Consider the following 27,384-nt stretch of genomic DNA (forward strand, 5'->3'; position numbering starts at 1 on the left):
AAGTCAGTGCTGCCCTGGGGGTCAGGGCACCCCAGAGCAGACAGAGAAATATTCCCAATGCCCTGGGTTTCCATCTGGAGCAGGCTGCCCTGAAAGCTGCTCCGGAGGTGGTGAAGAGTGACCAGCAGCACTACTGGAGTCACTGTTGAGAAATCAAAGCCAAGAGTTCAGGGGATGTCTGAAAACCTTTGCTGTGGCTGTTTGCTCCATCCAGACCCTCCTGGGGATTTCCTGCAGGCAATGGTTCCTCACTGGGCAGTGCTGGGTGCTGGTCACAGGGGCTGCCTGGCTCTGGGCTGCTGCCACTGGTGGCTCCCTGTGGGATGTGGGGGGTTTGGGTGGATGATACAGGAGGTGCTGGGAGGGGAAGAGACTCCCTGGACAGTGGGAATAGATGGAAGGAACAGGAAGCACTGGGAAGTGTGGGAGGCCCCGTGTGAGACTCTGGCTGTTGGAAGCTGCCTGTGGTTTTGAGGGGTGCTGGTGGCCAAAGGGGCCACAGAGGGGGACAGCAGTGATGTCAGGCGATGTCCCTAACCCTGTGCAGGGGTCACTGCTGCCCTGCTGAGCTAGAGCAGCCTCTCGGAGTGGGTTCCCTCAGGAAGTCACCAAACAGGCACTTCTTGGAGCCCATGGAATGTGCTGGTGCTGAAGCCTGTCCCACAGCTGCTGGCATTGCTGAAACAGCCTTGCAGCAACTTGGCACCCAATCCACGTAAGTGAGCGTTAATTTTAGTTGTTTCAAGTTGTGTTTTGGAGGTAAATATCATTTGTGACTTTGCTTCCCACAGTGGTGGGACATCAGTCCACTCTTGCTCCTCCTGAGCCCCTGGGACCAGAGAGAGAACGTGGCATGGAGCCAGCATGGATCTGCTGGGTGCTGAATCCCGAGGGGTCCCTAAAGGATGGGCTTTTTGGGGCAGTGCCAGTGTTTCCTGCAGTCAGCCCAGGAGCAGGTCCCTCATGGACACCCTGGCCAGCTGTGCACACATCTGGACCATTGCTTGGGAGAGCATGGCATGGAGCCAGCATGGATCTGCTGGGTGCTGAATCCCGAGGGGTCCCTAAAGGATGGGCTTTTTGGGGCAGTGCCAGTGTTTCCTGCAGTCAGCCCAGGAGCAGGTCCCTCATGGACACCCTGGCCAGCTGTGCACACATCTGGACCAGCATCTCTAGCAGTGGTAAGGATTGCCTGGGCTCTGCCCTCCCAAAGAGACCATGGCAAGGTTTCATTTTGAAAATGCTTTAATAAGGAAGTGTTGACAACACCGTTTTGCAAAATGTAAAGGTAACTATACAAATTCTTAATACAAAAAGAATAAATTAAAAGCAGATTTTTTTTTAATTCTGCAACTTTTTCTACAACATACATATTTTTTTCCTTGATTACAGTTGAACAGAATCCAGTAAAATCATTTTCCATGCTCTAAAGTCAATTTCAGGAGAGACCTAATTTTTTTCTTTTTTTTTCCTTTTTTTTAAACTAGAGAGTCCATTTTACACAACTTGTAATAAAACTATTGACATTAATATATATGTAAAACTTTACATCTAGTTAACTAAGCAGTAACTGGTCATCTGATAGCACCTGAATGGGGATCGGCTATGCCTGAAACTAAAACTAATACAGAGTGAAAACAAATTGGACTGATTCAACATTTTCAACACTCGACTGCATATAATATCATTTAAAAATAAACCCTGCCTCCCAGCACGGCCCCTGCAGGGACCATCCCTCGGCTCCTGCCCACACAGAGGGAGTGTCAGACACAGAGACTGAACGTGGTTGTGGCTTCATGGCAGATGGAGCCTTGAAAAATAAAAAAGTAAAGGAGGGGTTAAGTTGGTAGTCAAGTGCTTGTCTATAATAGCTATGTATATGCCCCTCCGTGTTATACTTAAATATGTTAATCTCATATGATTAACATTTTATGTACATTTGTGTTTAATTGAATTGAGCTAAACAGTAAAACCTGTTTTACTTAATCTGTCTTTACTACCAGACTGGCTGCTCACATGTGCCTTGATTGCAAACCAGAAAAGCAGAACACAAAGCAAAACTCAATCCGTTTCTAGAAAGCTTTTTCTCCACTTCAGCCTGTTTGCAATTCAGGCTAACTATTTTTATTTCCCCCCTAATTTCAGGGCTGCCACCTTTTAACCTTTGCTGCAAAACTGCAGAGCTGGTCTTGGAGGAATTAATGTTTCTTCCTGTAGTGCCCAGAGGCCTCATAGTGCCGCTGTTGTTGAATTCTTTTTAATTAAAAGAAGGTACACAGAAAAAAAAACCAAACCCAAACCACTTACCAGGGAAATTAAAAAGAAAACAGACAGTTGCTCAGAGCCCCTAAAAATCCTTGGGCTAAATTATTTGCTGTAGCTTAATTTGGTCCTTATTTAATCCTTTTACTTCAGCTACCAAATTTTATCAGTAAATGTCATTAATCAGTACTATCTCTTATCCAGCTAAAAATCCAATTAGGAGCTTGAAATAATTCCTATGCTAAAGACCCCAAAGCACAAAGAGATGGTGAAAACAGCATTTTGCTTGTCCAGATAAAGGCTGCAATCTCACCACTGGCTGTTCTTCCAGAATGGAAAGTAAGGCTTCAGTTACTGTCACAGTGTGCTGCACTGCCGGGTGCTGCTTCAGGGAGGCCCAGAAGCACAAGGTTTGTGTGGTCACCTTTGTAAATCCTTTGCCAGTGTTTTTGTGGGTTTTTTTTTTCAGAGGGATAATTCATTTATGCTTCATGTGTGAACATAAAAGGGTTTCCTTGTCACAGAAGTACGGAAGGGTCTGTGTTGGAAGTGACATCACCCAGTTCCAACCCCTGCCATGGGGCAGGGACACCTTCCACCAGACCAGGCTGCTCAGAGCCCCATTTGGCCTGGCCTCTTGCCCCATCCACTCCTGGCTCTGCCACAGGTTTCCCTGGACAAGTGACAGCCTTTCTGCCTGTCACTGCCTCATCTCTGCAAGGCCTCCTCCCCACCTCGCCAGTGATGCAAAGCAGCAGTGCAGGGAACCAAAGCCAACACTTCTGGTGTGAGTTGCAGAAAGGAATTGGCATGAGCTGCTTGCATTAATGTTTAGAAACCCCATCGTTTTTCAAAGCCTAATTACACAGAACCCATTCTCTTTTAAAGCCTGGAATGCAGTTTTCCAGCAATCTGAATACCAAAAGGTGTGGCAGCCCCCCAAGTCACGGTGTTTAATTTGAAACGTTTCGCTCTACTTTGTCTGGTAGACGCTGTTGTTTTTCTTGGAACACACACACAACACTCTCACACTCACACACACACTCTCTCTCACACTTTTTTTTCCTTTTTCCTTAAACTAAAGCTAACTTCAGTTTCTGCTTTTCACAAAGTAACCCCCTCCAGCCGTTTCTTTTAATGCCTTTCCCATAGGAAATCGTCGTTTGCACGCACCAACGGGGGAAGGCCGGGCGCCCGCCCCCATCGAGTGGCAATAAAAACAGCATAGCACCGCAGTGAAGACTAAGACGTGCCAGCTTCAACATCCACCTAGATTGTGCACTTGTTCCTTACAAAAGTGTCTTTGAGGCCTTTGAAAGTTCCATGGCTTGACGTGTATAAAGCATTGCTCTAAAGTATGTGTAAACTTGCAGCTCCTCCAGGCCGGGCTCGTGCTGCTCCCTTTGGTGGCCGCAGGCAGCTCCCGCTCGGTCGCTTCCCGTTCTCTCTCACGAGGGAAGGTTTGCCTGTCTGCTGGTTGTCCAGCCCCGCTCCAGGAGCCCTCCTGCTTCCTGACAGACCAGTTCTCCCACACGGCAGCACACGGGTGACGAGCCCTTTGCTACACTGGTGCTAACGAAGGGAAGAGGAGTGGAACCAGCATGCGAACGCAGCTGGGCCGTGTCAGGTCGATCGCGATGTGCTTTCCCTTGGATTTCTCGGTAATGCTTTGTGCAGAAATAGATTCCAATTTATTGGCCACGTCTGTTTGTGGAAAGGTTTTTTTTTGGCAATTTTTATCTGTATCGGAACAACCAATACAATCCCAACCTCTCCATGTATTGGTGGGCACTCTGTGCCAGCCACAGAGGTGCTGAGAGCGCAGTACTTGCCTCTGCTTTAGGTAATGCCTTTGTAAACCTTGTCTGTCCAGTTCAAGAGTGGCTTGCAGACAGCCATGCTGTGATACCAGCCCAGACCTCGGGTGTGTCTGCAGCACAGGGGGTTGTTTTGCTTGCGTGTAGGTGGACTCCAAATGAAGAAGGAAATGCCATTTTGCAGGGGGTGGTCGTGTCTGCCATCGAGTTAAAGAAGGGAGATGTTCTTGTAGCTAGAACTTGCTGAGCAACTCATCCTGCCAACAGTGGTGTGGAGATCTTTGGCAGTGCTGACCTGATTGTGAGACTGACACATCTCTGAAGTGATGGGATTTACTGTTGCAGAACAGATGCACTTTCAGGAACATGGTCTCCATTTCTCAGCCTCTGTCCTATTCCCACCCCCTTCAAACCGACGCTGTTGGCTTCAGCTTGCAGGTCATGGAACTGTTGCTGCTGTTACGTGCTGTGGAACACTAATCTTTGATACCAGCCTTGAAAGGGAAGGAAAGCCAGGTTTGAAACTGACTCTTCAGAAGGCTGCTCCTCTCCCCCGCTGCCCCGTGGCCGTGGGAGGGACGGGCACCCTCTGGCACAGGCTGTGCCGCGCCGCTGCTGCCGTGGCGCGTGGCTCGGGGCCAGAGCTCCATAAATGTTGTCTTGAATTGCATCGTGAGAAAAGTGCTTAGAGTTGAAGCTGGTGCTGGGTGACAGTGCATCTGGGTAAGGCAAATGAGAGGCAGTGAGGTGATCTCAGAATGGCATTGATGTGATTAACTTGAGGTCAGGGGTTCACACTAGAGTTCCAGGCTTGGCTTTTTCCTGCCCATACCACTGGACATCTGCTAATTCTGGATAGAGGGGAGAATCCAGGAAACAGCTATCATTGTAGTTCCTGCAGGAGAAAGGAAGCTTTGTTAGGACAGTGAGTGCTCCTGGCAGGTTCAACCATGAGCACAAAACATTGTGTTATGGGTGCAGAGGAATGCAGAGTTATTCACAGACCCCCCTGCCCTGGTTGCAGCAGCAGTGCTGTGCCTCTGCCCTGCCTGAGGCTCTGCCTGCTGTCCTGCTCAGCACTAAGCTGGGACAGAGATTTTTCTAAAGGATGCTCTCCAAGGAGCAAGTCCTTAGAGCAGCTCACTGGGATATGGGCTGTATCACCCAGTGGGAATGCTGAAGGAGGAGGGTGGTGGCACTTTCTGCAGCACTTCTGCTCTGGGCAGAGGCTTGAGCATCACTGAGCAGTCCCAGAGTGACGAGGCTTTCCAGGGATGAACCAGGAGGGGACTGGTGAAAGCATGCCAGGTCTGATGTGGAAATGACCATGTTCTGCTGCAGCAGCCTAGTCCTCATCTCAGGCTATTTTTCCTGACAAAGTACTGCTTCTTTTGCTGCCTGGCTTTTTCTTTGTCTGGACTGAGTAAACAAGACAATTCATAAGCATTTTCTTTGCTATTTACGTTAAGAGCTCTACCCAGTATCAGCTCCTGGCTTAGGCTGTGGAGCTCCTTCCCAGAGGGATAAAGGTCAAAATCTGGATCTTTTGAAAAGTGACTGCTATATCTGTGCAGTTGTAGCCAGAATTGATGTCTCTCCCTCACACTTTGATTTGAACCAACTTCCAAACTAGAGACTGTTTTGAGGCAAAAGCAGGAGATGCATATTTTTTGTTTTACTGAGGGTTTCTCACCCCTTCTTACATTCCCTCCCCACCTCACAGGACTGATCTCACATCTGGTGCAGTTCCTACTTCCTCTGCCCTGTTTTCCACCTTTCCCTGGCCTTGGTGTCTGAGAGGAACCTAAGCAAGGGCATCGACATTTGCATGTTAAAGAGCCTTTTGTTTCAGGTTTATGGGATAAACCTCTAGAAAGCTGGGCTTTAAGTACTTGACAGATGCCAGCTGTGAATGGATGTAGATTCAAATGAGAGTGTCAGACAGCGATGGCAGTTTAATTAAAATAGAAATACTCTGAGGGTTTTTTTGTTCCCTCCACCCTTCCCCCCCTGTCTACCCACAGGAATGGGGCCAGGGTTGCTCCTTGTTCCATAAAACCTCCCTGCTGCAAACAGCCTCAGCTCTGCAGAGGGAGGGAGGAGGAAGGTGTGATGGAGCTGTGGCTGCAGCGAGGCCGGGAGCTCTGGCCAGGGCCTCTGAGCTCACCCGAGCTCGTGTCCCCACCACGCTGCTCCCAGACTGTTCCCACAGCTCTCTGCTGCTTCCAATTCTCCTGGAAGAAGAGAGCTGCCCCCCCTCCCCGCTTTCTCGGCAGGGACACAGAGCAGGCTGGCCCCAAGTCCCTTCCACAGGGGAAATGCCACAGGCAGGGACTGGCTGAGGGTGAGAATGCTCCCAAGGGAGGCAGGGAGCCTCACTGGCAGAGAAAGGGACACGGCTGAAGGACAGGGCTGGCAGACAAAGGGACACGGCTGAAGGACAGGGACAGCAGGAGCCCGGGCACTCGCACTGTGCTGTGGGGCACGAGGAGCAAAGAACAAAACATTCCCTTACTATACCTCTATTCATCAGTACTTTGGTGGGTTGGAGACTGAGACTCATCCATAGTGGGTGAGTTGTCTGTTGCTTCTCTGAACAAAGGAGAGCAAAAAAGGAGGAAAGAGGAGAGAGGAAATGTTAAAGAAAAGAAGTGACACAGACATTGTTATGAGCTTATTAATCCAGTGGGGAAACAAGTTGATGAATCACCTTTAGGAAAAGTTAGTGACACAAAAACATGTTGGGGAGAACTGTCAGTCTGTTGAGTCGTGCTGGGTGGGCACAGCCACTCCTGCAGTGGAGGAATCTGTTGTGCATCTAATGGCAGACTGGATCCACTCCTGTATTTATATACATACACCTTGGGTGCTATGCTCAGGTACAAAACAAATGTTGATTTGTCTCCAATTCTTTTTGCAGTGAGTGTTGGTGCAAGGCCTAAGCTATAAATCCAGGTAGCTTCACTTTCAGCTGAGAATTTAGCTTGAAGTATTTTTGCTGTGAGAGGCAAGGTGCAGGATAGCTTGAATGGAAAAATAAGAAAAGCTAGGATTATCCAAACAGATGTCTCAGCTGGCTGCTCTAAATTACCAGTTTTAATTCTGATCATCATTGAGACATTTAGAAGAATTAGGATTGGGATGGAGACTAAGATTTGAATTTAGTCTCAAAATGATAGTGGAAATTGCTTTGTATGGTAAAGGCAGGTACCATTTTGCCTATCTTGCTATCCCATGACTTTTTGAGAAATGCTAACAAGAACATTCTCCTTTTCTAAAGCTGGAAGCACATGCTAAGACCATATGAGGCTGGATGTCAAATGTGTGAATTTAAAATCCAGGTAAGCCTAAGGGGTTGTGGTTATGGTTCTCCTCATCTCCAATTTACAAGTACAGTCACAAACAGTGCTGGAGTAAAACCAGAGGTCAAACCTGGTCATAGGTGACATGGGTAATTAAAGAGCAGGAGATTTTCCAGTGGCTGCACAGTGAAATGTTTCTAAGTCCCAATTCATGACTCAGGGTATCAGATCTGTTTCCCCATTCAAAGGACTGGGGTATTTTGAGGACTGTAGTGTCAGATCTAGCTGATCTTGCCAGAATCTCATCCCACAATTTAGGATGTGCTGAGTTAGATGGGATCTGGAAATGACCTTTATTTCAATGGCAGGACAGAATTGCTGGACAGAGAGTGCTAGAGAATACCCATGGGAGCTTGCAAAAGGGTGTTTATTTGCTCCCTGCCTTGTAAAGAGGTGCCAAAGAACCCAATGACTGTATTTACATTGGTAATGCCTATGGGTGTGTAATGCTTCCCTCACACTCTGGTAAAGCACCTTCATGTTAGTGATAGCTGAAAAAAGATGCCCTTAAAAGTCATGCAGACACATTGCTGGGGAAAATCGAGCAGAAAAATGAGGTTGCTGCACACACAAGTATGGTAGGCACTGAACCTTGCCTTTTCAACAAGGTCTTGGTGTGGACAGCCAGTGTCATGGCTGCTAAGAAAGAAACATCAGCTATTTCAACATACAAAGAAGACAGAAGCAAGGAGACTGTCCAAGCAGGAGGAACCTGCAGGGCTCCTTTCCTTGTGGATCTGACACTGCTTGGAGCAGTGCTGGGTGTGGATGACTGAGCCATGTCTTGCTCAGCCTAAACCAGAGCTCCATCACCACGAGAGAACAGGTGGGGGACTGGAAATCCTCTGTGTGTGGATGCAGGCTATGGAGCACATGGAGAACATTCCCCACAGCTGTGCTTTTTCTCACTGGCACAGAGGGAGGTGGATTCTCTAACCTGGCCCCACAGACACTCACCCAGTCTGCCACGTGAGAATGTGGTGGGGGCTGCCTGGCGGCGTGGCTGCGAGCTCGCTCGACGGCGTGGAACTCCTCTGGCTGTGAGGTAAGGCAGCTGCAAAACAACCAGAGGTGGAGAAAAACGACTGGTGAGGTGAGAACACAAAGGTCAGGGTGGTTCAGAAGCATCAGCTGGTCGGACCAGCAGAAACATGTCTGGCTGTGAGCAAACACAGCCTGGGACAGACCTCGCCCCGTTCTGGGGTGACTGTGCCTGAACATGGCACAAGAGCACAGCCTCTGCTGACACTGCTGCACCTCACGGGCTGGACCTGGCCTCAGCTCTGCAGGAACACTCAGTCTCCAGCTCCAGACTCTCCTGATCCTGCCTGGCACACACTGCACTTCTCCCAGCACAGAAATGTGGTTGCTGCTGCCTGGACTCCACAGGTCCTGAACTGGAGGAGCTCAGCCTGCCAGGCTCAGCCTGCTTTTCCAGCAGTGGTGGGAGATGCTCTGTGTCCCCAGGAGCCAGGGCTGGCAGTGCTGAGAGCCTGGACAAGTACACTGCTCTGAAGATTTCAAAAGCTGCAACTTCCTTTCCCTGTGGATTTGTGAAAAATGCCTGCCTTTGTTGACAGTCCTATGAGGGACCAAAGGAAGGCTTAGCATGCCTGAATGAAGACAGAAGCAAGCTGGACTATAAATGGGCAGTGGCTCTTGGGGGAATTTCCCTGGTGAGGGTCCAGCAAATAAAACCACCTCACTAATCTCTCCTCCTCCTCAAGTCTACACAGTGTTGACCCTCTGAATTTAATACATGCCTTAGAATTTAATACATGCCAGAAGGCTCATCCTCTTTGAAGGACAGTGTGCAGCCCAATTGACCTATCAGCTAGGACTGATCAGCTGAAATTATGGAGGCTTCTACCTGGCACCCCTCTCTCTGCTGTTAAATTCTTTAGCTGTTGCCAAATGACACCAAAAGGGAAAACTAAATTTTAATCTGCTTCTGGAGCTGAGAGCTCCTGAGGTCAGTATCCTCCCATAGCTGTGATTGGAAACAGACTCTGAACACAAAACCAATCTATGCTGCCAACTGGTCAGGCCACGCTGTGATTACTGAACGTTCTTGTGCTGCACAGGTATCACATTTAGGTTTAAAGCCCCAGCTGAGTTAGGGAATGGACGGACCAACAGTGATCTTTATGTGCTCTCAACCCAACCCACCATTTTCTTGAACTGGTACCATTTCCAAAAGCTTTCCAGTGTTCAAGCATTTTCTCTTGCTGTATGGAACAGAAATGCCAATCAACCAAAGGGAGGAAGAGAGATTTTCATAGGGAGACACAGGATGGTTCTAGCAGCTACTCAGTTGTGTCTTGGTCCACCCCTGGTACTCCTGTGAGTGTTGGCATCACACATCAATCAGCCCCTTCTGGGGCAGCTGCTGGTGGCTCACGAGGAGCCTCTGACTCCCCACTGGAGTTGGCAGCGAGTGCAGGCCCCCCTGGTGCCAGCGTGGTGGTCACCATGGACTGGCAGAAGGCTAGCAGCCAGCACGGGTGGACAATGCACTGGAATGCCTGGGAGGCAGTGGCAAGTGCAGCTGGAGCAATGGTGTCTCCCATGCTGAGGCTGAGGCATGTGGCTCAGTCTTTTAGCAAGTCCTTGATCTGTCCATGCTGGCTGAACAAGGAGTGACTGATGGCTAGTAAATATTTAACCTTGGATTGTTTCACAGCACATTGCAGCCTTCCTTCTCATTGTAATGAATCTGACTGTTTTCTTACTATTTAATATTAACAGCACAGAGGTATACATAACATATATGTTTAATATTAACAGCAATGCTCTGTACATAACACAGAGGCAAAATACTGCAAAACTTCAGCACTCTGAATTTCAGGGTATTATCAGCAGAGTTATTGAAGCTGCATGGGAAAAGCAAGTCTCAGCAGTGCACAAAGATGTCATCACTCAAACATTTTCGTGGGGGGTGGAGAGGCTAAAATACCCCACTTAACCTTTCTCACACTTTTGGTGTTTCAGTGAGTACATATATTCTCCTAGTCTGTGCTGAACCCCTGCTTGCTTCATCGCTCCCCTCGCTGTGATTATGAATAGTGATGGCTTTGTCACCTTCAGCCTCTAGTGCCATCACCCAAAACCCAACTGCACTCTGAGGAAAGACGTGGCAATAACCAGGCTTTGGTCCCTCTCTGTCTTTTGAGCCCATCATTGAGAAGTGATGATTTCCATGGATGTTTCCAAACATTCCCATTGATGAATGTCTTGGACAAGGCTTGCCCCACAGTGTTACACCTCCAGGCTTGGTGAGCAGTGTGTGCAGGCCAGATAACGTGCTGTGTTCTGGCACTGCTCTCCAGCTGGGGTGTAACACGTGGCATAGACCTGGGCTGAATGAGGCTCCCATCCCTCCTGCCCCTCTGCCCGGGCCTGGCTCTCACCTGATGTTGCTTTACACATCTGAGGCATTCTCGTGACCCGGCTGTGTGCCACAAAGGTGCTTTGAGAAGATGTGCTGTACTGGGAGCTGCTGTCCGAGGAGGTGGAGCTCGTGTGCGAGAGGCGGCTGTGCTCCTTGTGGGAGGCCGTGGACCGCTGGTACCAGAGCCGCAGCTCGTCCGACACCGCAGTCCTGCCCGAGCCCTTCTCGTGGCCCTCCCTGCCCAGAGATGGAGTCCTTATGATCTGGGAGCGGGACGGGGTGAGCCTGACCGAGTCCACTTCATCCCCGTGCCAGTTCTCCTTAAACATTCCCCCCGCTGTGTAGGAGTTGGAGGTTTTGAATTGTGCTTTCACGCTGTAGTGTCCCTCCTGGTCGTTCTCCAGGCTCCGCACCACCACGGGTGTGGAGCTGCCCTCGATGTACAGGGGATATTCTTTGATCCTGTACTGGGAGGAGGGCTGGCTCTGGCTGTGCAGGTAGACACGGTGGTGTCCCGTCCCGTTCCTCGCAGCCAGGTTGGGCATGCTCCCTGAATTGGAAGAGACCAGGTTTCCTGCTGATTTGTGCCTTTGCCTCTGCCGCTCTCTGGCTTTCGACGGGGAATCCTCTGCCAGGGTGGAGTAGTTAGGGTTCATCTGAGCAGGGTAGTAGTGCTCCGAGCTGGAATGGCTGGTGCAGGAAGAGCAGTCGTCCATGGGATCAGAGCCGTTACTGCTACGAGTCCTTGGGGTGTAGAAATCAGGGCTCCCTGTCTCATTTTCTGAGCCGAGGAGCTTTCCTTGTGACTCCAAACTGGAGCTCCGGTGTCTAAAGTGCTGAGCTAGGCTGTGCAGTCTGGTTGGGCTGATATCTACTGACCTGCAGGCACAGGAAAAAAAGCAGGCTGTAAGTCAACACGTTGAATCATTCCCCATCCCTGTCCTTACACACAGCCACCAAAGGAATCTGAGGGCATTGAAAACCTGAACCCTTCCAGCATTGCTTGGGGCTGCTGCCTGCAATGCAATCTGCTTCCCCGCTGCAGGGCCTGAGGTGATAAGGTCCTGCTCCTGTTTCTCTCCAGTTCCCTGGTGGTGACATTCAATCTGCAGCACCATGAGAGACATAAACCCCAGCCCAATCCAGTTCCTCTGTGGCATGCCACCCTGGGAAAAGCCCAGTTTGAAGGGTAAAGCTTGGGAACCTCAAGCCTTGGCACCTCACAGACCATAAAGATGTGAGATTCCCTTGCAAGTGGCCCATGAACGTCCTGCATAGGTACAATCCACCTGATGAGAGACAGACAGACAGACTGCCCATACTTAGTCCTGAATGTTGTGATTTCTCCACTGGTCATTGAAAAAGTCACCCCTTGTCAAGCAGCTTGGTGCTGCTCAGACCCAGCCATGGGTAATGCATGTCACTGGTGACAGCCCTTCAGGCAACCACCCCAAATCAGTTTACAAGGCTTGATTCGTGGCCAAGTCTGGGAGGTCTCTATTCATCCCAGCTGTTTGAATAGCTCCACCCATCCATTCAAGGAGCAGAAACACATCTACATGATGGATGGCTAAGGCCAGAGCATGCAGCTCATGAATGAGCTACAGACTGAGCATGGTTGTTTCAAACACCCAAATGTCCCCTACTCAGTTAAGGCCACTTTTCAAGCCCTGTGCCAGGCTCATTTCTCATACAGCTTGGCTCCAGTGTTAACAGACATTGCACCATTGAAAAGTACCCTCAGCCAAAAGTTTGTAACAAATTTAACCCAGAGCTTTAATGCCTTGTGTTGTCTCTGCCCAAGGCTGATGTGTTGGCACAACTCTTGATTTATTCTGAGCTAAATGATGGTAGCACTTCCCCTTAGTGCAGGACACAGACCAGAACACAGCTCTGGATCAGTTCTGCTCCCTGCAGTGTCCATGGTGCTTGCCACAAAAGCAAAAGAGCAATGAAGCTGAACAGTTCGTAAAAATCCTGCTGAAAATCACAGTCAAGTTTGGCCTCACATATCCAATCACCTCCCTTACACACTTCAGGTCCTTCCTTTGTCAACACTGGGCTAAATTCCACTGCCACCTGGGTCCCTGGCTGGATTGCTCTTGATCTCCAGTAACATCACACACGTGCAAACATTTTATCCATGAGGATAAATTACCACTATTCAACATTTTGTATCAGACAGGAAGCAACACGTTCTCTCCAGCTGGATCCATGGAGGAATTTACTGCAGAACTTAGTAGTAGCACCAAATGCGTTTTAAAAGTGCCCATAAACAGTCTGAGATGAAAGGTCCCAGCAGAAGAAAAGCTTGATCACTTCAGGGGAGGGATGAGGGTGTTTATCTGAAGGGATTTCAGGGTGTCATTTCAGGGGAGATTCTCTACTGGCATGAGCACATGAGCCTCTTATGTGAACAGGACTGGTTTGTGTCCTTCCCTGAACTGGGAATTAATTCCTACCCTGAGGGAAGGATAAAGCAAGGCAAATTTATTTCAGGGTAAGCAAGGTGAGGCTGGAGCCAGGAAGACTTACCTTGTGGAGTGGACGTAGTGCGGACTGCGTACCCGTAGATCCGGCGTCGACGGCATGCTGGACTGGGAATTCCAGTGGGGAAGGCTCCGGATGGGGCTGTTCTGCAGCGAGCTGCTGCCTCCCGCCTCGGCACAGCTCCCGGTGCTGGGGAACCGCTTGTGACTGCTGCAGAGGAAACACCCTGCCTCAGCTCTCCCACAGGAATTTGGGGAAGTGGCTCCCACGCATCCTTCCAGATCTCAGGCACGTGCCTGGGATCTTGCAGGGGTGAGTGGGAGTTGGGTCAGCTGCTGTTCTGAGCTTGTGTCCCAGCACTTGTGCTTCTACAGTGCCAGAGGTCAAGGCCAAGTCCTGTCAAAGCCCTCAGATAATCCACCATCCTACCCTTCTAAATGTTTTGTAGAACAACATTGAGACACCAAACAGCAATCATGTGGCTGTAGCCTGTTTTTATGACTTGCCTATTGGCCAAAACACTTAAAAGTCTCGTTTTAGTAAGGGACAACTTTATAAATTTTGAAAGGGCTCCCACCTGTCCCTGCTGAAAGCAGGGAATATCTCTGTGCTGGAGCTCCAGGAGAGCTGCCTCACCTGGAGTGGCTGTGCGAGGAGCGCTTCTTGACCTTCTCATAGGGCTCATCCAGGGATGACTCGCTCCACATCTTGGGTTTGATGGGGGACTTGTCGTAGTCGCTGCGGTGGAAATGCATCTGGCGGAGGCCGTCCAGCGACTGCGGTGGCGGCGGCCGGTTGTGCAGCGGCGGCCGCGGCGGGAGGCCTTTGTGTGGGGACTGCAGAGGGGAGATTGTGCTGGTCACCTGAGAGTCCTCTGTGGAGAGAAGGGAGAGAGGTGATGGCTGTGTGGCACCTCCAATGGCAGCACAGCCCTGAGAGGTGCCATTGAACCTCCTGCTTCCTTGCCCTGCTTCCCCTAGTTGTGCTCAGGGCCATCCTGAAGACCTGACTTTCAGAAAAGCACTGGCTGACATTCTCATTCTGGGAGAGAATGGCCAGCAAGAGTGTGTGATGTCTTGAAACAACTGAAACTTAAGGGAAAATAATGGGCCATTCTAGGACTCTCTTTTGAAATAATTCAGAGCAGCAACCACAGCAGTATTCACTGCTCCAGGCCTGATGTCTGACTACAAAATAAGAGTCAGGGGAAACCAAACTTTTTTCTTCTGGGATCTATCAGTGGACTATTACACAGAACAGTAGTTCCATTTTGAGTGTCAATCAGTTCACACATCCCTTCCCACTCTCTAGAACATACAGCAGCCAACATACCATCCTCAAGAACAAGGGCATCTGAGAGGGAGCTGTCTTCACTGGCAATGTTTCCTTCTGAAGAGAAGAAAATACAAAGATGGTCAGATGGTCCCAAGATTTGCAGTGACTGAGTGCTGAACTGCACCATGATCTTTGTCCACTGAGTCTTAGCCTTAAGCAGTCACCCACGCCTTCCTCCCACCAGACCAAGAGGCAAAATTCCTATGAATGGTTGACTCAGCCCACTCTCAGTCTAGAAGGGCAGAGCTGCAGGTCAGGTCTCTCAATAGCAGGCTGCCTTTCAAGGAGCTGCTATTTTCAATAACTGGGGATAAAGACTGAGTCACAACAGAGAGCTGAGATCCTCAGAGGATGAGAACTGGCACAGTGCCATTAGTGAGATTTACATCTTGGCCCTTAAGGACTCTGGGCTTGATCCATCTTCTTCAAATGATCGTCCTGCTGCTAACTAAAGGCTCACACTAAGTACAAGTCCTGTGGAATTCAAGGAAATGTTTTTGGAGCATCCTCTGCAGCAGCAGGGAAAGCTCTCAGGTCCTTGGCATGCAGATATTTGAGCTGCCCCCACAACCTGTCCTCATGGCTGTCTGTTATCTCTGACTGAGGTGCAATTTGGTACCCAGGTCACAAATACAGCAGCGCTAATCTCAGTTCCTGCCACAAAGGCACAGAGAAAAGCTCTGCAAATCTAAAGGAAAGGGGAAAATCTGCAAGGGAGAAAGAACCAGGGCAGAAAGTTATGGATTTCAAGAAAAATCAATCAACAATCCAGTAAACCATAAAGTGCCCTGAGAATTACATTGTTAAAAAAAAAAAGAAAACTAAAAGAATATTTGAACACAGCAGTGAGACTGCTCCCACTTTGATTTTACAGATGCCTTTGAGCTAGAGAGCTCACCACTATCTGCTAACATTAATTGCATTTGTACTGCACTGCTCTGGAGGAGATACCAAGAGAGCAATTTCACAGGTGAACAAAGGAGTCAGAGCCTGCTCTGCTGACACCCTGATCATCCACGGCACAACACAGCTTTGCTGCTGTGACCCAGCACATCCCTAATGCACAGCACCCTCCGACAGCACCCCTGGGGTCCTCCAGGCAGGGCAGGGAAGAGGAGGGAGGGGAAACTTGGGAAGAATTCTGCTCCCTGCCCTCCACACACCCTCCTGACGCTGTGGGCACCAAGTCCCACTTACCATCTATGATCAGGGAGGCTCTCTGTGTGGGCTTCTTCCCGGATTTGATGCGATACTCGTTGATGGCGTTCTCGATCTCCTGCAGTTTCTTCAGGGCATTCAGGTAGGATGTCTTCCTCTGCTTCTTCAGCTTCTTGCTGACGTTGGGGTCGCTGGCCAGGCGCCGTGCAGCCTCCGTGATCTGGGACTGAATGGCAAATTCCCTCTCCAGGCGCTCCAGCTCTGCCTCCTGGCGAAAGGCGAGTGGATTCTGGTTACCACCAAACTCTCCAAGCCCACCTAAGTGGAAGATCTCCAGAACCTGACCAGTGGCCTCCAACAAAGGCTCTCCATCTACAAAGCACCCACAGTCATGCTGCTGCCCTCAGGGCCTCTCTGAGCATACCCATCTTGCCTTCACCTGCTCTCAAAAGTGCCTGGAAGCACAGCTGGTGGAAGGGATGACCCACAAGGAGGACATGTGTGCTCCAGCCCTAACCCTGATGTGCTGTTTGACTTTTCATGCAGTTTGATATGGTCAAATTCAATGGTGCTCTACTACACATTCAACCTTCAACCTTTTACACCCATCTCTGGATTACACCTGCCTCTTCTCCCTGTTTTCTATCTCCACATTTAAGCCCCATTTGATTTCACTGCTATGTATTGATGCAAAGCCACAGCTTTAACCTTGACAGGTTCGCGTGGCACCCACCAAACACTTTGGGGTAAAACAGGGCAAAGATGGGTGAAGTCCTCACCAGTGTATGGCTGTCAAAATCCAGGGGTGAGTATGAGCTTAAGTAATTATGGGCTGCTGCAACTGATGGCACCAGAAAATTGTCTCCTCGAGTTACTAGCTGGGAGGGTGATCTCAGAGCCTGCAGTGTGCAACAGCAAGCTCTCTGTATGCCAGAAAGAACCAGTGCCCTCAGAGTTAGCCCTTGCAGGGCCTCAGCTGAGTTTTTAAATGCAATCAGGTGTACTCTGGAAGCTCCCTATCCATTTTTGGTTATCCTCCAAAGTCAAGGGACTTAGGACAACTTATGCCAAAACATAAGCTGATACAGAGCTTCCCAGTCTGCACCAGGACCCCAGGCTGGGAGCTTCAAAGGGCCTTGCTAATCTGCAACGGATCTGGCTACCTCCCCCAGCTCAATGGAATCAGTCTGCTAGAAAGAGGAACCCAGTACATTCCAAATTAAAAAAAAAAAAAAGACGAGTTTTTCTACTTTTAGTGAATGTTGAGACAATTATATATTCCTGGAGATCTCCATTACGCAAGTTCAAATCCTCTCTTTGTTCACCAGCAGTGTAAGAGCTGATGCTGTGGGATTTAATCAGCCTGAGTGATCTCTGAAGTTTTTATTCTGGGCTTCTGCCTTAAAAAATATACTTTTGCTATCAGTGGTGAGTCAGCATTGCCTTAAAACTATAATTATAATTTCCCTCACTTCACTGGAGAATGAACCCACCTTCTGTCTTTTTAACAGATCCCTTTTTGCTTTGAAGACTTTATAAACTCTGTTAGTGCCAGACTTATTAAAAGTGAACTTGACATGATGGGGTTTTAAGGCCTGGAATCTGATTCATCATCTTCTGGTAAAAGCCTTCCCAGAGTCAGGAATTACAGACCAGGTAAAGGTGATTACCAAGAGAAAAAAACCAGGACCCTTCCCTGCAAGTCTTGATCTGACAAAGGCCTTGCTAAAGGTATGGTGAGCTTGATGCGAGAGCTGTCATTTCACACCTTCACAGATTCAGCTCTAAATCATTCAGTATATCCTAGAAAAAAGATATGAATTTTCCTCCTGTCCATAATTGTCTATTTTCTTCCAGTGAGGCCCCTAAAAATAAAGCCCTAGGAGATGAGAGCTATCATCTGCCTTCAGATGGAAGTGCCTTGCTTCAGGTCCTTGTCACAGCTAGTAATTTCAGTCCTGGATTTACGTGGTTGAGGGAATATTTCACCTTTTTTTTAAAATTGATTTTCCAGTGTTTGCACTTGCTGAAAAGTGCATGAAAACCATCGCTAGCCTCCCTAAATGCTTTCAAACTGGCAGCCAAACACAGCTCAACATCGTTCTTTGAGAACAGAAATTTATGGTTTTCAACACAGCCTTAAAATTTGACAGACGAAGAGAGAGGTAGAGGAAAGCTGAGTCAGCATGTTTGGATTGCTGAGTGCCTGCACTGGGGAGGAGCTGCTTTACCTTCCTGCTCTCCACACCTAATCCTGCCACTGGAGTAAGGAGATTCCTCACCCGCCAGCCCCAGAAGCTGCCCTGTAGCAATTGGAGCTGGGGAAGCTGGAGATCAGGTTATAACTCAGCAGCCAACAGACTGCAGGGGTTTTAGGAGTAATTCAGCTAAGACATGCTTCCCTTTGAAAAGCTTAATTAAATGTGCTAGTTCATGAATATTTGACTGTGGTGGAATTCCTCTCCCAGGCTCCATTGAGAACAAAACTAAAGAGCTCCAGCTGTTTATTTTTTCAGCAGAAGGAAGATGCCAACAAAACGACAAACAGTTAATTCCCTGGCTGAGCTGAGCCTCAAACCACACAGTCGCAACCAGCTTCAGTCTCTCTTCCTACAAAAATAAAAAGGAAACTCAAGACTGGAATATACACAAGTGTCTTGAGACAAATGTGCCTCCACAGACAATAGTTGTTCTGTGAATCCGGTCCTGCCTTACAGCTGCTGCAGGCCTGTTTTCACAGCCACGGTTCAGGGCACTGACCCAGCACATTGTGGGAGCAAGGAAGGGAACAAACACTCCCTGGCAAACTTAGAAAAATGTAACTCCAGCTCCCCATAGGTAGGGATGAAGGCTCTTTTGTTTGACTGGGGAGCAAAATGCTTTTATCTCGCTGTGGCAGGGCTGAGATGGATAATGGTGATGTTTTTGTCCCTGGTTAGAGGGGACCTGAATTTGGATTGCTACTGGAGTGGAAAGCAAGCGGTTGTTTGCAAAAACAAGACAGGCAGAAGCAGGGCTCAGATGGCTTGGGGGGCTCCTGATGTGCTCCTGCTCGCACAAATCACTGCACTTTGTCACCAGAGCACTTGCACTGCCATGGTCCAGTTGGTCACCCAGGCTATTTCTGTTACCTCTAGAAAAGCAAGGGGTGAACCTCAATCATTTCACCTTTACTCTGAGTCTGAAGTCCCCAACTCTCTCACTTTTCCCTTGTTCTGATGGATATAAAAAACCCCAAATGGGTACTGTGACCAATTACAGTAATTTAAAACAAAAATGACCATGGGACTGATGGCTCCTGTGTGATGCTCACTGGACATCTTAGAGACCTGAGGTGGAGACGTGTCTGGAAGGGAAGGGCACAGCCTCACCTCTCCCTTAGGCAGGATTTTCTGCTCATCCAGTTTAAAGGCAGTTCCTATTCTTCTCCTTACAATAGGTGGCTCCTCCCCAGGATCCAGGGGGTATTCTCGTGGCAGCTTCCCTGTGAGCTCCTGTAAGCAGAAAATGCTGTTAGTGCTCTGGGAAATCCTGCAGCACAGCAAAGCACACCACCACTCCTGCATGACCCTAAAATGACAGGTATTCATATCCAGTTCAGCCAGCTGATAAACACACAGGAGAGTGCCCAGCCCTGCAAACTCAGAACCCAGCACTGAGGGTGGGGACCTCCTCTCTAAGCTGTGCATGAATACAGATCTTTGTGGCCTGCCCTGGGCAGGTCTGTAAGTGGTGCCCATCCCCAGGGCGTCAGGGCCTGAGGCTGAGCAGGCTTGCAGCACACAAGCTTTCATCTCTGCTGCAGGGTGAGCAGGAACCAAGAGCTCCTGTCTGCTGAGAGGGGTGAGCAGACCCGGGAGCCTTCCTGCAGGATGCAGGTCTGCTGAGTCAGAAAGCTGCAATGGTAACAGCCACGTAGGTTATGACCTGCACAGAAAAACATTCCCACCTGATTCATGATGTGTCTGAGAGGAATGCAATGGAAATGGTCACTGAAAGCAGTGCCTGGTACCTCATTACCTGTCTGATAACACTTCATGTATTAGAATGCTTTCCAAACCCCAATGATGTCATGGGCAGCTTTGGAGCAATTATTAGCTGATACTCTGTCAGACTGATGGGGTTATTTGCAAAGATACATTCAAAATCTGAAGCAAACCTCACAGAATTTCAGAATATGTGGAAAACAGGAAGCAGCACCACTACTGATGTTAATGCTGTGGGGTTTTCCCCTCCAGCTACACAATACAGGCATACACATCTGAACTGAAGGCATTGAACTGCCTAGAGAAAAAGGCAGAAGCCTGACTACCAGCACAGCCCAGACTTCTTGTACTCAAAAGTCTCCCCATGAAGGACAAAAGGCTTTTGTGCTCCTTAGCATCAGTGTTGAGAGGATCCAGCTGGCAGAGTAACCTAAATCATCTGAATCCCAAAGAACAGCAGCTGACCTTAATGTGAGTGTGGGTGCACAGCCCAGTCCCTGCCTGCCCCGGCCTCTCCCCCACTCCCTAATGGGGTTTTTTCTTTCTACTCTTTTCAGGTCACTTGGAAACAAGGACCTGGCCTTTTCAAATCCTTCCTTTAAGCAATTCCCAGCAAAATGGGTTTGCAGCAGAGCTCTGTGATGATGTGCACAGCCCCCTGTTGCAAGAGGCATGGCTGCAATGTCTCAGAGACCCACTCTGCATTGCTCCTCCAGCCCTGTGGGGTTACTTCAGTTTTCCTTTCAAAATGTGTTCTTTGTACTGTGGCTCTAAGCACTACACCGAGACACAGATTCCTGTATCCTGAGGGCAACAGGATAACTCCTAGTGTGATATGAAGCAGAGCAGTGGTTAAAGAGTTAATCTTCTGTAAAATCTATAAAGATCAGAGCAGAACAAAATGAATGTGGGCTACCATGCTGCCTCCACAAGCTAAAAAGTATTCAAAGGCACGATCATGAAATGTAATCTAAATTAATAAGTAACTGGAGTAGTGATGGTCCAAAGTAACCTGATGCCAGAATTATGAATGGTTCTAGCCATGCTTTCTAAATTATGCCCCCACTTTTAACTCTTTCTTATCTCCTGGTTTGCCACCTTCTTCCTCTGTTTTGGCCATTTCCGTGCCAAAGCAGAAAGGAAGAAGGGCAGCCTGAGAGGAAGCTTTCAACGACCAGCTGTTGATGGATGAGCTGAAGGGTTGCAAGAAGGGGTCAGATTCCAAGTGTCCATTAACAGCCTCTCTCACATCACCTATGGAAAGCACGAACACTTTCTACCAGCTCTTAATGTGCTGACAGATGGGCTCTGGCCAGCCTTGCCACAGCACATTAAGGAGTTATTGCTCCTCATCCCCAGCTCCCTGCCCCAGTGGGAGCTTTTGCCTGCATCCTGCTTGCTCCTGAAGTGCCCGAGGCTACACCAAAACCAGGGCTGGGGTTAAAGGGAAGGCACTGGGCTGTGAGCTCCTGCAGCTGTGGCACAGGCACATCTTCCCCTGCATCCGGTGCTGCTGCAAGGATTAGTCATCAGCAGTCAGGCAGGGTTAGCTCAGGGTAGTAAATTCCTCTGGGCCAAGCAGAGCCTCCAGACCTTGACTGTCAGCCCCTGAAGAGCTGTGATTTTTTTCCTGTGGATGATCTCAGCTCAATGGACTTAGAGATTGGATCTGATCCTGTGACCTTTCTCACAGCACAAGTTGTTTGCTGAAATCAACCAGGACTTCTCAGGTGGGAAGGGATTGCTCCCATGGAGTAAAGAATGGGAACAGGGGCAGCAGAGATTTCTGCTGACGTTCTTTGTTGAGAGGCATTTTCCCCAACTTGTTCTTTTTGGCATTACAACTATACATTAATTGAAACAAAGTGCAACGAGACCTGAATCAGTGACCCATTTCTCCCATTTTTGTCAAAAGGTAGATACACATCAAATATTAAGCAAGAACTGGAAGATCTCTGTGCCACTGTCTGCAGCCAGCTTCCTGTTGTGTTAGATGTCACAATTTGTTATTAAAATCAGATACAGAGGAGGCCTGGTAAACATGGGAGGATTGCTGAATGACCTGAGTACACTGCTGCTAAATCTCCACACACAGCTGCAGCAGAGCTGTGATTTCCCCAAACATTAAATTGATCACTAAATGGCCTCCTATGTACTCCAAAATGAGCTGGCAGGTGAGTGGGAAGGTTATGAGTTCCTGAGCTGTCCTGCCTGACCTGGGATGACCACAGTGTTTCTTCTTTGCAAGGTCTGCCAGCACACTGGCATTCCTTTCCAGCAGTGCCAGAGCTGACTGGATGAAGGCAATCTACATGGAGCTGATAAGACCTTGTGTGCTGTATGGCAGAGCATGCTTGGAGAAGAAAAGCATATGAAGTTGGGCCTGCTCCAAGAAGAAAGTGTGCCAGCCTCGGGGTTATTTTTGCTAATGGAGTAAAAAGTCACTGAGAAGTGATGACCAGAACATAGAACAGCTTTCCTGTGGCATTTAAAGAACAGAATATTCTTATCCAAGTTAATAAGAAGCCTGGCTGAATGCAATTTATTCACAATTTCAAAGAGCAAACATGGATGCTGAGCACCCTCCTTGCCCCCAGCCAACAGGGTACCCAGCTGATGTGGGGTCCCCTTCCCTGGGAGAAAAAAACCCTGGACTTTGCAATCTGGGGTTGAAACAGCTGCATCTCCCCGAGGCCATTGTACAGGGGGTTTTGTAAGAGGTGACTGTGGAAGGAATCTCATCTCCTGGCCCCACCCCAGCTCCAACCAAGGAGCTGTAACAAATCAGACAGGCAGTGTTCCAGGTTATAAAGTGCCCAGTGCCTACCGCTTCCCGCAGGCACAGCTTCTTCAGCTCCTCCAAGCGCTGCCGCAGCGTCTCTTCCAAAGCTTCTTGCCTGGACTTCAGAGCAGCCAGCATGTCTTTCTTGGCAGACTGAGAACTGTCTGACTCTTGGGAACCTGTCAATAAACAATGATTTCACTAGGCCAGCTGACAGCAGAACACACATCTGGAGTGCCTGTAATTTTACCACAGCCTGGACGCAGCCCTTCCAAAAAGAAATTGGACTGTGACATGAAGCAGGTGTTACCCAGGCACGTTTGTTTACAGCAAATCCTTAATGTTTAACAGTCAGAGATTCAACAGTGGAGCACATAAAGACATTTGTAACCATTATCTGGAAAAATAAAAGCAGCAAAATTATTCATCTAAAGATCTTAGAGGAAACCCACATACAATTCCCATGAAAGCTCCCAATGGCAAAGTACAGTTTACAAAACCCTGGAGATGCATTTTTTGGAAATTAAGTCTAGGAGAAACCATTTGACAATACAGCCTACTTCTTAAGAACTGCAATTATCCTTGTAGCAAACATGTAATTCAATCCACTTACAGGGCCTGTTCTATGAAAAACTATAATGGAACAAAATTACCTAGCAAGATTCCTGTAAAACACACCAAAAAACCCCAACCATAGCTCCTTCTGGAGTAGTAGCTGTTTCTTGTGAAGATGTAGGTCGAGATATTTAACTGCATGTCCAAATGGCTTGGCTTTTCAAGTGGCAATTACCAGCAACTCCCACTGAAGTAGGTCTGTGCATTAAGTCAGACTCTGTTGCACAGATGTCATGACAACATTTGAAATTTCAGCTCTTCAGGGGAACTTCTTCATGAAGTAACATCATCCTTTTCACTATGTTTCCCCCACACACAATAAAGGATGGATATTCTCCTTATCCCTCCTTTTGCTGCTGGTATATCAATAGAAACATTTTTTTTTTACAGAAACGACCTGTTCCCTGCCCCTCCTGAGCAATGGCACAGAGCAAGCCTTTATTATCTGCAGGAGTCAGATACAACAGGATGCTACATGGAATTTTCTGTGCACCTGTCATCAGATGGGGGTTAGAGAGGTCTCCAAGTATTCAATGAAAACACTCAGCCCAAGGAGGTTGAAAAAGCTGTTATTTCACAGAGCTTTGGAAGGAATCTGGGAACTAGTCTTTATTTTGGCAGCAAAACAGTGAAATTTGTGCTTTCAGCTTCATCTTTCATTGCTACTATTCCAGCAGACCATTAAAGCTAAATTGAAAGGGGATTGAAGCAAAAATTGCCACAAAACAGTTCTGCATTGGCTCAGGGGGAGCAGAGAATCTCACAGATCTTTTCCACCAGTATTTTCTGCAGTTTTCATGAACAAAGATAGCTGGCATTTATTCAATGAAACACCACTCTGCCTCCTTACACCTTTTACTGGGCTGTCCTGAAGTGGGGATGGTGGAAGAGATCTCCCCAAAGGTCAGCCAGGCTGAGCATTATCAGACAAAGGAGGAGAACCTCACAGTAAGATATTTGTGTAATTGCTGTAGTCATCCTTGTTTTATTTGTGTTTGCCCTCGTAAAGCAACAAAACCCAACTCTGCAGACACGTCTGTGCTGGAAGAACTTGATGGGACCTTCTAGAGGAGCCCTGTATTTGCACTGGCAGGGAAACTCCTCTCCAGCACTTAGTAATTCTTAAAAGTAACCCCGGTGAGCAGTTACTAGCAAAACTGAGCTGCTGAATTTCTTCATGGACTTGTCAACAAACTGCCGAGTCCTGGTAAAAAGCTGCTCATGATTCCAGCAGATGTTTTGAACCTTTTTCTTTTTTTCTTTTATGACAACTTTAATGACCCACGTTTTCCTTTCAACTGCTCTTCCCCTTTCCTTCCTCTGTCTGCTCCATACCTCCACTGCAGCCTGAGATTTATTTTTAAAAGCTATTCCTTTTTGCTGTGTGGGTTGCCACAGCAGCTACACAGAAACATTTACAAGCACATGAACAGCCTGGCCAGACCCCTGTGCTGATCTGGGGTACGCCCACAAGAAGGAAACAAAAGGCTTCTGGCTGAGCTGATAGGGACCCAAATCAAGCCCAGACACTTCACAGCATCTGCTCTAGCTGAGCTTTCCCTGTGTGAGAACCATGCTGGTCTCAACCCTGACACAACTGGTGCACTGTCCAGTTGTCCACTGAATGCCCATTTTGCCATCTTTTTCACTGCTCCCACAAAACAAAGGAACTGGAGGGGACCTGGAAGCACACTGTCACATTCTGAGTGAAGCAATGGGATTAGTGCTGCAAACAAACTAATTCCTTCACTGGCACTAATGTTTGGTTTTGAATTTTTATTTAAAAGCTGAATTATTTTGCAGTGTATTATTAGATTTTTATTGGCTGGATTCTCTGCTTGTTCTCATGGGTGAAAAGGAACTGGAAACTTGATCAGTCAAGAGAACCACCACTGTATGAGATGACTGTAAATGAGCAGAGAACAATGCTTTGTATTGCTGGGTGCCTATGGATTCCATTAGAGGCATTTTATTTATAAATATCTATCAATCCTACCTTGAATAAGGCTGTGATCAGAGATCCACTTCTAAACCCAGTGGCAATTGACCCAAAAATGTCATGACAAATCAAAATACCATGAAAACAACCAAGAAATAAACAAAGACCAGCACAAATCAATCAAGCAGCTACTACCTTAAATCAGCCTTATTAGATATGGTCACTGAGTCATGGCTGCCCAGTGCCTTCCAAAGGAGATCACCAACAGAGAAAAATCAGTCCTGAGAGATCAGTCCTAACACAAGAGGCTCCTGCTGCAACAGAAATGGTTGACTGGGAGGCTTTCTCAGGTTTTATCTCCCACAATTAGGCTTAATTCCTAATACAGTAAATGGGAGAAATGTTGCTGAAACATGTAATTTTCCTGTATGGCATTTGAACCTTTTGGTGAAAATTACTTTTCAGCCTCCTTCCCATTTGCAGTGCAAGGATTTACCAAACTCTGCATTTTAACAAACGCTTCTGCAGAACCATCTGATGTCCCTAAATCAAAAAGGGTTGTGAAAATACACCAGGTAGCAGGCACAAAGCCTTCTGTCTGGTGGGCACCAGGAACCTGCTGAACTTGGTGTTTGTTTTATGTATATGTGCTCTTTCTTTCTCAGCATACAGGCCTTGGTGACCTAAATGTCCACTTAATGCCCTACTAATCTGTGGAAGCAGCACTCATCTTCTGATAACCACATAGCCTCTCTGGGTGATTTCTTCATCCACTGACATTCAGGAGAACATGAGCTGAGGAATGCAAGGGGAACATGGTCCTCCCTGTCCAACTCCTTCTCCAGCAGAATTAATGGCTGAATTCACCAATGCTAACAGGCTGGGTTCTGCTCACTTCCATACGGGTGAGGTCAGGACAGTCTTGGTGATGTTGAAGGGGACATGCAGCACATGGGTCACACCCCTGAAGGACCTGGTCAAGTATTATGCAGGTACAGGTCTGCTGGGGTCCAAGACAAGCTTTGCTTTAAAGCCTGCCAAAGGGGTGAGAGCAGACACCACTCTGGAGAGAAGAGTCATACCAGTGACTCGTTGGCTGTCCCTCTTTCCTCTATCTATTGTAGCAGAGTAGAATCAGCTTGGAAAAGGAATGAATGAGAAGGATGAAAGCAAGCAGGGAGGACAGAGGGGATTCTGAAGAGCAGAGAGAGCCAAGTCTTGGTGACACCAACTGTGAGGGGAGAGGAGAGGAGATGCCACAAGGTGGCTGAGCAGCAGCAGCAAGGCAAAAACACCCAGGCATCTCTTCTCTTTCTCATTCTCCAAGCCTCCTGCTCCAGGAAAAACACATCTAAATATGGCAAACCCTTCACACTACATCCGGCTGCTGGCTCCAGCTCGCTGGCATTTGGCTGAGGTCCCTGTGGCAGGTCCCCTGAGCAGGGAGGGAAGTTTCCCCCACGCTCGCTCCGCGCCAGAGCCCGGACTGACTCACTGCACCAGGATGTCAGCTCACAACAAGCAGCAGCCCCAGACAGCCCCTATCTCTGGTCTCTGCCCAACACATGGATTTCCTCTGCAGTGAGGGAGCTCAGCTGGAGCTCCTCCACACAGGATGTGCTCAGATATCCTCGTCCTCACCAGCCCCACACTCACTCGCGGGCCACGCGGGTGCTGCTTGTCCACCCCAGCACCCGCCAGGGCAGCCCAGCTGGGACACAGCCCTGCTGGATGCAGAGGCAGGGCTGGGAACTGCCTGGCTGGACTCTCCTGTGGTGTTTGCAAATGTGAACAGGCCCCTGAACAGGAACCTCCACTGCTGCAGAAGGAATGGGGCTCAGGCTGGAGGCTCCTTGAATGTGCCTGCAGAGCTAAAGCAGAGATGCTCCTCTGGGGTATCTCCTCTGCCCACAGAGATGAAGAAGGTACTCTGGGGTTCAGCCCAACCATAACCCAGAGAACACAAGGCTCCTCACTAGCTTGGAGACCTGCAGAGCTCTTATGGCACAGACTGTGAAGGAAAAATCCACCTTAGAACCAAGCTGGTTTTGTTCTGTGGCTTTCATTAGGTTCCTGCCTGTGTGAAAGCAGAGGTTTCACTCACAGGCAAATCTCTCCCCGTATGTCCAGGGATGGCCCACAGGTCTTGAGTAGAAGATCCCTGAGCTAAATCACAGCAGCCCACTGTCCTAGGGAGGCCCTTTCAGATCCAAAATGAGGACAAAAGTTAGAGTCAGCTTGTCAGAA

General features: G+C 48.4%; 1 protein-coding gene across 7 annotated transcripts in view; it reads right to left on the reverse strand.

Moving 5' to 3' along the window:
• Window positions 1–1,227: 1,227 nt before the first annotated feature.
• Window positions 1,228–27,384, reverse strand: part of FRMD4A (FERM domain containing 4A) — a 357,683-nt gene continuing 331,526 nt past the window's right edge. For 6 of the 7 annotated variants that reach the window (XM_039730872.1, XM_039730873.1, XM_039730877.1 and 3 more), the window contains 9 exons: window positions 22,629–22,762; window positions 19,187–19,309; window positions 15,855–16,083; window positions 14,655–14,711; window positions 13,959–14,196; window positions 13,368–13,532; window positions 10,852–11,711; window positions 8,399–8,495; window positions 1,228–4,974 (listed from right to left, as the gene is read on the reverse strand). In XM_039730872.1, the coding sequence (XP_039586806.1) occupies window positions 4,872–4,974; window positions 8,399–8,495; window positions 10,852–11,711; window positions 13,368–13,532; window positions 13,959–14,196; window positions 14,655–14,711; window positions 15,855–16,083; window positions 19,187–19,309; window positions 22,629–22,762 (2,006 nt within the window). In that variant the 3' untranslated portion in view covers window positions 1,228–4,871. Of the gene's footprint in view, window positions 4,975–6,599; window positions 6,672–8,398; window positions 8,496–10,851; window positions 11,712–13,367; window positions 13,533–13,958; window positions 14,197–14,654; window positions 14,712–15,854; window positions 16,084–19,186; window positions 19,310–22,628; window positions 22,763–27,384 lie in introns of all 7 variants that reach the window. The other variant, XM_039730875.1, reaches the window with a different exon arrangement.

The sequence above is a fragment of the Passer montanus genome, unplaced genomic scaffold (genome assembly GCF_014805655.1).
Source record: "Passer montanus isolate IOZ18808 unplaced genomic scaffold, ASM1480565v1 scaffold74, whole genome shotgun sequence".
Taxonomy (NCBI): Eukaryota; Metazoa; Chordata; class Aves; order Passeriformes; family Passeridae; genus Passer; species Passer montanus.